Source organism: Electrophorus electricus, chromosome 4, assembly GCF_041902795.1.
Source record: "Electrophorus electricus isolate QZ-2024a chromosome 4, ASM4190279v1, whole genome shotgun sequence".
NCBI classification, from domain to species: domain Eukaryota; kingdom Metazoa; phylum Chordata; class Actinopteri; order Gymnotiformes; family Gymnotidae; genus Electrophorus; species Electrophorus electricus.
In genome coordinates this window covers 37,163,440-37,175,000 of record NC_137500.1, presented here as the reverse complement: position 1 = coordinate 37,175,000, position 11,561 = coordinate 37,163,440, and the positions used below count along the sequence as shown (strand labels likewise).

Genomic DNA, 11,561 nt, shown 5'->3' with positions numbered 1-11,561 from the left:
CTGTAGCTTTAGTAGTGAGAGCGCTGATAAAGGGGACGTTTCAGGACGCCACAGTGAACTCCCCGTTTCACACTGGTGTTCAGAGTCATTTCCCGAGTTTGTTTGTTTGTGTTTGTTGTTGCTGTTGTCACTGTAATTAAGATACAGTTTTACATATTCACAAAACAAGAACTGCATTAGGATACATTCCGCAGAAGTTGGTAAAGCGTTTATAGCGTGAAAGTAGAACATCTCACATAATTACCTGGACGTTGGCTAATATATTATCAGAGCCAAAAAGGGCAACTGTCCCCCGTCCGTATCTCTGTGTAACATCATTACTCCTCCTTGACCTCACTTTTGTGCTATCCCACTAGACCATGACTCATGAGTGATCCTTGCTGTGCATTTAATCCAGTTGTTATATTAGATGATACCTCCTCGATGGCCGTCTGTGTGTGTGTGTGTGTGTGTGTGTGTGTGTGTGTGTGTGCAGGCAGAGGCGCGCAGTATGTGGCTTGCACGTCTCTCCATGCTGGCGAAGATGGATGGGTGTGACGGCGACGCCTCGGCTCTCCGCCCTTCTGCTCCAAACCAGGGTGGTTCCTCAGGGCACGACCCGCAACCCTCATGAATTAGGACATGAAATTTCCCTGCGGAACATGCAACACCGTCCCATTTAACCCAGCTTGAGCTCATTTTTACCCATTTCACTCTAGATCTGTCCTGTATGTCTAGCCTCCGCACTGGATCGGTCAGTATCACTCCTTTCAGCCACGCCGCAGAGACTGTCTGTGGCTGTAACATCTTGTCTGACTGTCTGCACTTTCCCGTTCACCGCGGTACAGTCGAATCTCACCCCAACGCTCTCCCGCCCATCTGATCTGCGATCAGTGCGGGACGTTGAGGAGAGCTGCCTTTTACTACCACTTAGCATCACAGGGCCTGAAGTGCGGAGAGCATGTGGATGGCAGGTGGCGTGGTGTGGCGCCCCTGTGTGTACGCGGGTGTTCGGCATCACTGACATGCTGTAATTACTGTGGGGGATAGGCAGAGTATGTGAAAGGTGATGGAGCAGACAGAGGAGTGTTACAGTGCGGCTTCCTGACAGCCACTCCAGTGCTTCCCACTTCCTGTTCTGTTGCTGCTGTGAGCTCCTGTCAGTCACACAAATGAGCACAGCACCTGTGAATTTATTTAGGTTTTTTAATATTTACTATTTATGATGGGATTCTATCAACAATTCTGGTTACATGAAGGGCGGTCATAAATGAGAGCTTGTACAGTAGGATGTGTGTGTGTGTGTGTGTGTGTGTGTGTGAATATCTCTATTTTGTGATTTCCTCATGGTTGTGTATTACAAAAGGTCTTATTGTGCTATTATAGTACTAATATTGATTACCATTGTGTTGCTGAACAGTGTACATTCTATTGTTCCAGTAGAAAAGTGCTTTATAGACTGCAGCTTGTAAGCGTTGTGTACAATATGCATTTGTATGCACTTTTTCTTTCTGTAAATCTAAGGGTCAAAATGTCATTTCCAAAGAGAGCATAGACCCTGTAAATGCATTCAGTTAAGGGGAAAATATGAATAATGAAGTGTGAAGTTTATTTATCCAATGTGCAGCACATCATAAAAAAAAACACAGCAAATTATCTGAGGCAGAGAATAGCCCGTTGATCACAGCTAGGAAAAGCAAGACTCGATAGGAAGATCTATGCTGTAGATTTTCCACTCGTCAATACCAGAAACCACGCATTTGCTCAAAGTTTCTTGCCTTGAATACGCCTCTAACTCATACTAGTTTTAAAACAAAATCCATACTGTGCTTATCTATGATGGACAGTGGCTGTCTGCTTCTGGGTCATGTTTCAATGTGGGGCACTTGCCCTTTAGAAGTCTTTATCTGCTTTTACCACCAAAACTTTCTCTCTGTCTGTCTGATAAACAAGCTCTGTTCTTTATCTCCATACTATCTCATCTGCGTGTGTGTGTGCGTGAGTGCATGTGTGTGCGTGTGTGCACGTACATTCGTGTGCGACACAGACGAGACCGCATAAGCTGGCTAGCAGGTGTGATTTTATCTGGATACTGGCTGGGCCCTATGCTTTAGGGATAAAGTGTTGGGGTAAGGTGACTGCCCCTATACTATGCATCCACTAGAACCATGCAGCAGACCATGTATTACAGCGTTTCCTCATAACCTTCCTCATAACCCTCATTCACATGAAGTCCAAGCACAATCCACACATAAGGTCCTCAAGGGGGAATTTACATCTTCCCTACAGAACACATCGACATAATTTGGCAAGTTATTTTTTAGTTATTTTAGTTATTTTATTTTTTGCACCTGTTAGTGCATCTGTGCTGACAAAGAAGTGCATTTGCTTTGCCTCTTTGCAAAACAGATGGTCAGCGGTGTTTTGTGCTTATTATGGAACTTAATAAAGATGAGGTTTATATGCCATATAATGGGAAATTAATAGCATTCAAAGCTGTAAATGAACATTGTATCTGCAATGTTTCTGGCAGAATCTTAATGAGAGAGATTGATATTCTAAACTCCTGCTGAATGATACGAGCGTCTGAAGCCGGAGTGGGAGAAGCTCTGTGAATGCTGTGGACAACCACAGGGGGCAGTATAGGCCACCCTCCCTCCCCTGCCCCAAAAACTCAAGCAGGACCTAAAGTCTGGACCTAGTCAAGAAAATGTGAAAAAAAAAGATCTATTACTCGTGCTGTGTCGTTCACCGGATTCATATCCTGGGAGCTAGACAAAGCCCAAGTCCCCTCCCCTCCGAGGGGTACAGTCCCCTCTCCCATTTCCCCCCCACATTAAACACAGCGCATCTGAGGCTTGCCCACGGTCTGGACAGGAAGATGTAAGCGTTTCCTTGTAAGCTTAAAGAAATGCTCCAGGTGATCTCGACCTGCTGCATATGTGGCAAATGGTCGATCACTACAGTCATTCCTTTTACAAAGGAAAAGGCTAAAACCTGTTGACTAGAAACACGTTTACTGCTGTAAGTCCTTCTCAACAACTGCGCGGTTTTGTTCTAAGGCTTGCTTCTATGTATTCTCATGTAGTAGTGATGTGAAACATGGACATTCAGGTTTAAAAAGCTGCAATATTTCCTTAAATTTGAAACAAGTCATTTATGAAAATATGTATGAATGGATTCATGGTAGTAATGCCCAGGTTCCATCCCTGCTGCGGGTCCGTCGCTTACACTGTTTCAGTGATGCCGGTGTGTTTATCAGTTAAGTTGTCCTGTGCAGTTAGTTCAATTAGGCCATGAATGTAAGAGCTTCAGCAGTCATTCGGATGAGTTTCCATTTGAATTACAAATTGAAGCAGTTTCAGGACTTGTAAGATAGGTCCTCATGCATTTTTTAAAAAGGGAGTCAACTGTGTGTCCCATTTGTTTGCTAAACTGTTTATCTAATGTTAGCTATAATCCTCTAATTTGGTCCAACATGCTACCTATGCAGCATTTGCACAAATTAAACCTTGTTTTCATAGTTTTCTTGACCTTGAAGTGACCCACCCTCCAAAAGAAATGATTTGACTGGAACTATAAGGGCCAGTGGTGACGTATGTGAAACACAAAGACTTTTAGGCTGCCTCTCATTTTTGCTGTGTCAGCATGTCATAAATTGCATCTTTGGAATTTGAATATAAGTTGCAGAATTTGAATGGATCTTTGTGTGCAGTTATTTTGCAAACAGTGTGGTTTATTGCTTTCTGTTGTTTGTTTCATAATGTGCTCGAAGGGCTCTCTGGCTGATCCTTTTTTTTCCCCAAAATTGCAAAATATGTCTTCTGTGTGAACTTCAGCCCATCGACATGCGGGTGCCACCCCGGCGAAACTCCCAGCCACCCTTCAGTCCGCCGTTCAGAACCTCCTAAATACACCACCGGCCCTGGGTAACCTGAGCCTGAACTTCAGCTTCCCTTTGTGCAGTAGGACTGTCCAAATGGAAATGACAGCATAACACTGCAGGCCTCTCATCCACTGAACTTTGCGTGGCAAAAGAGTGAAGAGGCAGAGAGGTGGTGTGAAATTTGAATGGCCTTCATTATACCTTTCATCAGAGCCTGATTAGCCATCCATGAAATTTGGTGGTTACGCCCGGAAACGGCGATAACCAGTTCCTTTTGTGTTTCGGAAAAACAGCAGCGACCTGCACGAATGTTTGGCACAGACCATCTTGAGATTCATATGTATAAGCACATGTATGGGTGCAGGAATGGGAGCAAAATAAACTTGGAAAAAGTTTTGCCTTGTTGTTTATACTTATTAACACAGCCATGCACGTACATGCACAGTGTCCTCAGCCTTTCTGATACTATTATTTAATCCTTAGAGGCTCTCACCATGCCGTTCAGCATTGTTTTAAGCAGATGGGTTCCAAAGTTGTGGTGGCTTATTAAGTAGCCTTTGTATTCTATCTTTTATTAACTGTCGTAACACTTTGTCTGGGAACACGCTTCAAAGTTCAGATTAGGAATGTTAAACACAATAAGCCCCTGTGAGTGGAGACAGATAGCGTTTGTAGCAGATAATGTAACAAATCCAGCAGCGGAAAATCAGTACAGACAGCGCTGGCAGAATCGGAACAGGCAGAAATAGGGGGAGAGACTTTCAGGACCACGGACAGAGAGCGAACTGCCTGCGTACTGCTCTAAGGAACTCTTCACTTTACTTCACATGCTTTAATGACACAGAGAGTTTAGACCAAGTTTTGAGTTCAGCTCTGGGTCACATCAACTTGTGGATTTAACTAGCAAATTGCTATTTGTTGCATACCGAATAATATATGATATTGAGCACAATTAGAAATCATGTTTAATGTTTAGTTTATTTGCTGTCATTTTTTTTTGCTTGTTTTTTTTCTTTCAGATGATGTTTGTCCCCCTCTGGAAGGCCGATGATAAATGGTAAGCAAATGCAACAGAAGTAAAAACATTTCTTCTAAGATACCTCCTCTTATTTATATTTGTGTGCATTGCGTTGCATGTCAAACAATCTGAAATTAATCAAAAAGTGATGCTCTTATTGTTGTTTCTGTGTTCTAATGACCAGGATTCATTAATGTACTTGTATGCAGATTTAATGATGAGATAATTAATTGAATATTTGTAGAGGTTTTTACTAAGCCTAGTAAAGATGTTCATTTTAGTATTCATATAAAAACCTACTATACTGCTAAACTCTGTAAGAATGAGAGTTCAGCGCTGCACAGTGTTTGGATTCCAATAGATCAGATCTTTGTACAGAATCCGTGTAGTTCCCCAGTTTCTCATGCATGTCGATGTGCTTATCCGCTGGGACTAGACGTAGCCAATAAGCTGCTGCAAAGCTAGAAACCCATTATCAAACAGCAGTGTATCAAGCCCCGAGACTTCTGAATAGTCATTATATACTCATTTCCATAGAAGCTACTACACTAATGAATACTGAATCAAGATGCATATTCTTTTTATTGTATTTATAACCACCATTCCTAAAATGAGGGCATTAATAACACCTCAGTACAGTTCAATGCAAATAGACATTCAGATTTTCTTGCCTTCCCTACCTGTTTGTGGGGGATAAGTAACAAATGATGTGGTGACAGCGCTGCGTTTTAATGGATCAGTACATTAACGCAACCTATACGTGAGAGCCGTTCTCTTGCTTTCAGTATAATAGTCTCTTTTGTCTACATTGTGAAAGCAAGAATGTGCATAAGAATGGCTACAATTCTGTTCCAGCAAGCACCACACCTGTGCCAGGTGTCGTTTTCTACAGCCATTAATTACCTGGTTCAGACGCATTGGTGCTGGAAATGAAGTAAAATAAAAACCATGGACAGGCTGGTAGGCCCTGTGGACTGGGTTGAGAGCCAGACATCTGAAGCATGTGCATGCTGTTTTTGTTTTGCAGACTTCAGTGGAACATGTGGAGGAGTGTCAGGAGGGAAATTTGGAACCCAATGAGTTTTTCTTGCCTTTTCTTCATGGAGAGAGAATAGCTCGGTTTTTCTGTTTAAAAAAAAAAAAAAAACTGTAAAAATGCATCCGTTCCTGACAATTAATGTCAAGCGGCAGCCTGATGCAGACGTGCACCACCTCGCCTGAAGCGCTGTCACTAATGGCTGGGAAGCCACATGAGATTCACCACCCTAAACGCACATAAACGCTTCGTGATGCCTTCAAAAGTGTCATGCCTCTACGTGTTGACGGTTGTTTGCTGGGCGAGTGTCCTGTGGTATCTAAGCATATCCAGACCCACGGCGTCTTACATCGGGCCGCTGTCTGCGCCTGCACGGAAGACAGTCAAAGCCCACAAAAGCGCCAACACCACTTTCAGCAACATCCGAACGCGTCCGTTAAATCCCCACGTGTTTGATTTCATCATCAACGAGCCCAAGAAGTGTGAGACGAACATGCCGTACCTGGTGATCCTCATCAGCACGACGCACAAAGAGTTTGATGCTCGGCAGGCAATCCGGGAGACGTGGGGCGACGAGAGCACATTCAGCGACCTGCGCATCATCACCCTCTTCCTCCTCGGACGCAGCACGGACAGTGTCCTCAACCAGATGGTGGAACAGGAAAGCCAGATCTTCCACGACATTGTCATAGAGGACTTTGTGGACTCCTACCATAACCTGACCCTAAAGACCCTGATGGGGATGCGCTGGGTGGCCACGTTTTGCAACCAGGCAAAGTATGTGATGAAGACAGACAGCGATATCTTTGTCAACATGGACAACTTGGTGTACAAGTTGCTAAAACCAGACACCAAGCCCAGGAGGAGGTATTTTACAGGGTATGTTATAAACGGCTCTCCTATTCGGGACATGCGGAGTAAGTGGTACATGCCCAGAGATTTATACCCAGAGAGCAAGTACCCACCCTTCTGTTCTGGAACGGGCTATGTGTTCTCAGCAGATGTGGCTGAGCTTATTTATAAGACTTCCCTCCACACACGTCTTCTCCATTTGGAGGATGTTTACGTTGGGGTTTGCCTAAGGAAGCTTGGCATTCATCCTTATCAGAACAGTGGCTTCAATCACTGGAAAATGGCTTACAGCCTCTGTAGGTACCGGAGAGTCATTACCGTGCACCAGATCTCCCCGGAGGAAATGCATAGGATCTGGAATGACATGACTAGCAAGAAACATCTCAAGTGTTAGTAATGCCTGAGGACTATTGTGTATCCCTGCCAATATATATATATATATATATATATATATATATATATATATATATATATATATATATATATATATATATATATATATATATATATATATATATATATATATATATATATACACGCACACACACACGCACGCACACACACACACACACACACACACACACACACACACACACATATATAAATGTGTGTTGTGTGTGTGTAGGGAGCTTATGCAGTACTCTTCTTAAAATACATTTAAAAAACAATGATATTTAGTCACCTGAAAATGCCCACAGTTCTACTCGACCCACTGAGCCTTTGCTTAACATTGAATAAAGTAAATGTCAGGTCTGTACCACCTAGCAGTGGAGAATATCCTACAGCTGACTTGCAAATGCAAGGTACGCTAAAAGTCTACTGACATTGTAATTATTATTACTGTGCCAACTGAATGGAGCGAAGGTGCACCATGCTGGTTTAGAATATGTTAAAAGCTTATTCATGCATAAACATGCACGGTGCACTGTAGCAATTTGGCTCAGCTGGTCAGCAAAGGTGCACACGGAATTGGATGAGACCAAACTCAAATGTTCTTGACAATTTTCCTTTCATTGCCCTTAACTCTGTTGGATGTAATTATATGGAAATGTTGGTGATCAGCACTAATCGAGTGTTTAAAATAGTATTCCAACAGATGCTTCTGTTTCACGTGAAAGCGCCTGAGTTCTATTTGTTTATATGTTGATGTGTGGATTTTAAAAAAAGCTTCTTTTTAAAAAAAATGTTGTGAAGATGTATATAGTAATTATGACAAAATTATTTTCTTACCTTCTGTAACTAATGTTTAGCAACTCTGTCCCTACTTCAGATTTAGCTGGCTCATATTTGTATTATTACTGTATATGCATTTATATATATATATATATATATATCGAGAGAGAGAGAGAGAGAGAGAGAGAGAGAGAGAGAGAGAGATTACTCACCACTTAGTATCAAGCATTATATAGTAAGTATTTACTGTATTTCATAAACGGCACTGTAAACACATTCCTCAAAGGAATGTTTCACCTTGTATATGTTACATATCAATCTCTAAGAAGCACTTCAGTGAAAATATCGGGACCATAAAACATATTTTCTAGAACTTAAATGTGGAGGCCAAAATTTAATTTTCATTTGTTTATTTTTTAATTCACTCATACTATTAAGAAATTTGTGACATTTAACTGTGACAAGCATAGATAATGGGAACCATGGGAGGTTGTTGTATTGTTATATTATACTGTGGATTTTTTAACATAAAAGACTCAAGCATAATGCAATTCCTTTGAAGTGTTCATCTCTTTATTATTTAATTAAGTTTCATTCATGTATATTTAAGACCTAATGACTTACCGGGACTAACATGCCCTCTGGAAATTTATATGTGTGTGTGTGTGTGTGTGTGTGTGTGTGTGTGTGTGTGGAGCTTCACCTATAACTGCGGTAATACAAAACTTAAATCCATCAGATGTAATTATTAACACAGGTAACAGTCACTTACTCGGGTATTACATGGATGCATTCCCAAAAGGTAGCCTTATGATTATGTAATCTCAAATAGCTTCTGATTCCAATTACAGGGAAAACTGATGCAATTTCACAGATGTCCTACAGCCAGCCGGTGGTGCAAGGTGCTTTATTTAAAAGCTGAAAAAGTGGAATTTCCTTTTAATAAATTGGGGTTTGTGGTCGGGGGGCACCTGGGACCTTAAGCAGATATTTTCACGTCATCTTATTTCTTACCTTAGGGATACTAAGTGTGCCAAATAGTGGCATTAGGTCTAGACATCAGAAGTTCTGCCAAACACGACTAGTGCCAAAGTCAGTCTGAGCCAGTGACCAGATCGGACCTGTATTTGGTATTGTCTGTATGTGTCTGTATGAGATCTGTGGCTGAAATGGCCATGAACCTGCTGTCATAGCAACATTAAGAGCAGGGGCCCAGTATCCTTAAATAGTCATTAATTCTCTAACATAATCTAACCACATGAAAGGCACAACACACTACTTAACATTACATTATTTGCCACACATGCTGAATGCATGATATAAACATTTCTATTGTTTTGTACCCATGACCCTGTGTGAACACCACATTTAATGCTAAACATATGTTATTGTATATCTTAAGTTATACTGTGATCAAAGTGATCATAGTAATGTGCACACTGTTGGTCTTATTTCTTTGACTCACAAACAATAATTGTTGAGGTTAAACCATTTCCATATGAAACATGAGCCCAATTATTCTTTACTGTCTCGTTGGGGAAATGCTGACATCTGTGCTTAGACATGTTCATTGCATATGGATTTGCCAAATGTCTGGAAAAACTGCATGTTAGTATTATAATTAGTATATTAGTATAATTTTAACATTTATTTGACCTGATTTATAGTAATCTAGTTGATAGTAAATTCCAGCACCCAGCCATCCGGTCTGTTAATTATAGCAGTCGTTTATTGGTTGCTCTTTTGCTCACATTTTCAGTTTTGCTGATTACTGAAAAGAAACAAGGGCTAAATTACAGGATCCACAGATAATGTAGAAAATGCAACTTCACAAAATAACGATTTCATTGAATATAATCATATTTTCAACTGAAAACGGTCATTTGGAAATAATGTACTTGTTTTTGGACTCATAATTCAGAATGAGATCTCAGTAGTAGATACGTTTTGATTTAAACATCCTTCTGTGATAAATCAGAGATGGTTGCATACTAGAACCAAAACATCATCACGTAGTAGTCTAGTAGGACAACAGCGCTACTGTTACTTAAAATTAGGAGCTAGTTTCTTGTCTAAACATCACAGTTCATGTGTTACCATTAAGATGAACTTTTTGTCACACAATAAAGCTTTCTAAGTTAAATCTGGAGGAACCTCCGTGGGTGAAGCACGTGTACATTGCACTGGCCAAGGTCAAAGTGCATTACGGCTCTGTAGTCTCAACATTAGCCATTTAACCATTGTAAATACTATTAAATGAATATCAGCTGTGAAGCAATTCTGCTTAATGTTGGTTTAGCAACATAAAGCAGCCTTTGCCTCAGACAGCCTTAATTTGTTACCTCTGTTCTTAGGCACGGATTAATGAACAAGGCACCTCTAGCGTTTAAGCATCAACACTGTCCCGAAAAAATTAAGCAGAACGTTTGCTCATGGGAGCATTCACTTGGTGCTTCATACATCCAGTGGGAAAAAAAAAAATGGTTCCATTAATTCTTACTGGATTACATATCTCTTATATGTACAGTTCACTTGTAATAAAACAATATTCATTATGGAACAATGGAAATGTGCTTAATTTTCCCCTAAAGAAGACATCTTACATTCAGAAGGAGCACTTCTATTAAGAGATGCAACACAGCCTCTAAATTTTGCGGGATTAACGTGTGCACCAAGGAAAGCTAATCTTGCAACATGAAGACTAGAGGAAAGAAACACAAAAGGCATTATCTTTTTCAATAAATAATAATAATAATAGTAAAAGCTTTGCTGAAAGCTTAACACAACAATGATAACGACATAAATTCTAATTTTATTATTATTATTTTTTCAAGTCACTAGCTATTGCCACCTGAGAGCATCGAGAGTTAGCAGGGCTGAGTTCTGCTCCATACTTGGATAACTGAGCAATGGAATGTTGTTGTGAGAGTTGCTGCAGACCAGGGAGTCCTGGGTGGTTGGGGACGTGTGGGGCGGGATGGCGTGTCCAGGAAATTGAGCAATGCAAACAATATTGAGAAGGGCAGCAGGTGATTGTGAAGAGGGGAGAGGCCAGTGGGAGGAGGCGGAGCTGGGAGTAGCATGGGCGTGGTTACTAAGCCGTGCCCACGGGGGCTACTTGTCCTGTGGCGTTTCTCCGCCTCCTCCTCCTCCCCTCTACATCCTCATGCGTCTGAGGGAGGCCATTAGGAAACGCTCAGCTGAGCAAAACCAATCAGCTTCACCTCATCTGGGATCTCTGCGCTGTCACAGCCAGACGCCTAGACACATAACACAGAAAAGATTTCACGAACAGCATTAATCCCTAAACTAAATCCTTAGTCCCAGATTAGGCTATGAAGCCAGTCAAGGACAGAGTTACTTGTTCTTCTGTTATTCAAAACCGGTAATGGCACAAAAGCCAGTGAGACGAGAAAAATGTAATTGAAATCATTAACATTCACCTGCTGACAACAGGATAACTAATTTCAACAAAATCTGCTACGTTACTAACAACAGAATTCAAAGTGTGAATGCTTTTGTGGGAACTTTGGAAGCATTCATTTGGGAGGAGTAATTAGTTGTGTTTCAGGCCTGACTGTGTTGCACGCTTCGGTTTTAGGTGGTGCGAGTGAACG

The 11,561-nt window shown here is 41.3% G+C and overlaps 2 protein-coding genes across 6 annotated transcripts in view; one reads left to right on the top strand and one right to left on the bottom strand.

Annotated features, from left to right (window-relative positions):
• b3galt1b (UDP-Gal:betaGlcNAc beta 1,3-galactosyltransferase, polypeptide 1b) overlaps positions 1 to 7,190 on the top strand; it is a 70,385-nt gene extending 63,195 nt beyond the window's left edge. For all 3 annotated transcript variants that reach the window (XM_035523581.2, XM_081713606.1, XM_081713607.1), the window contains exons 3-4: positions 4,885 to 4,922; positions 5,911 to 7,190. In XM_035523581.2, coding sequence (XP_035379474.1) covers positions 6,134 to 7,165 — 1,032 coding nt within the window. In that variant the 5' untranslated portion in view covers positions 4,885 to 4,922; positions 5,911 to 6,133 and the 3' untranslated portion in view covers positions 7,166 to 7,190. The remainder of the gene's footprint in view (positions 1 to 4,884; positions 4,923 to 5,910) is intronic.
• A 2,461-nt stretch (positions 7,191 to 9,651) lies between these two features.
• The window catches only part of stk39 (serine threonine kinase 39), a 29,446-nt gene continuing 27,536 nt past the window's right edge, over positions 9,652 to 11,561 (bottom strand). For all 3 annotated transcript variants that reach the window (XM_081713603.1, XM_081713602.1, XM_027010205.3), the window contains one exon: positions 9,652 to 11,204. In XM_081713603.1, the coding sequence (XP_081569729.1) occupies positions 11,165 to 11,204 (40 nt within the window). In that variant the 3' untranslated portion in view covers positions 9,652 to 11,164. The remainder of the gene's footprint in view (positions 11,205 to 11,561) is intronic.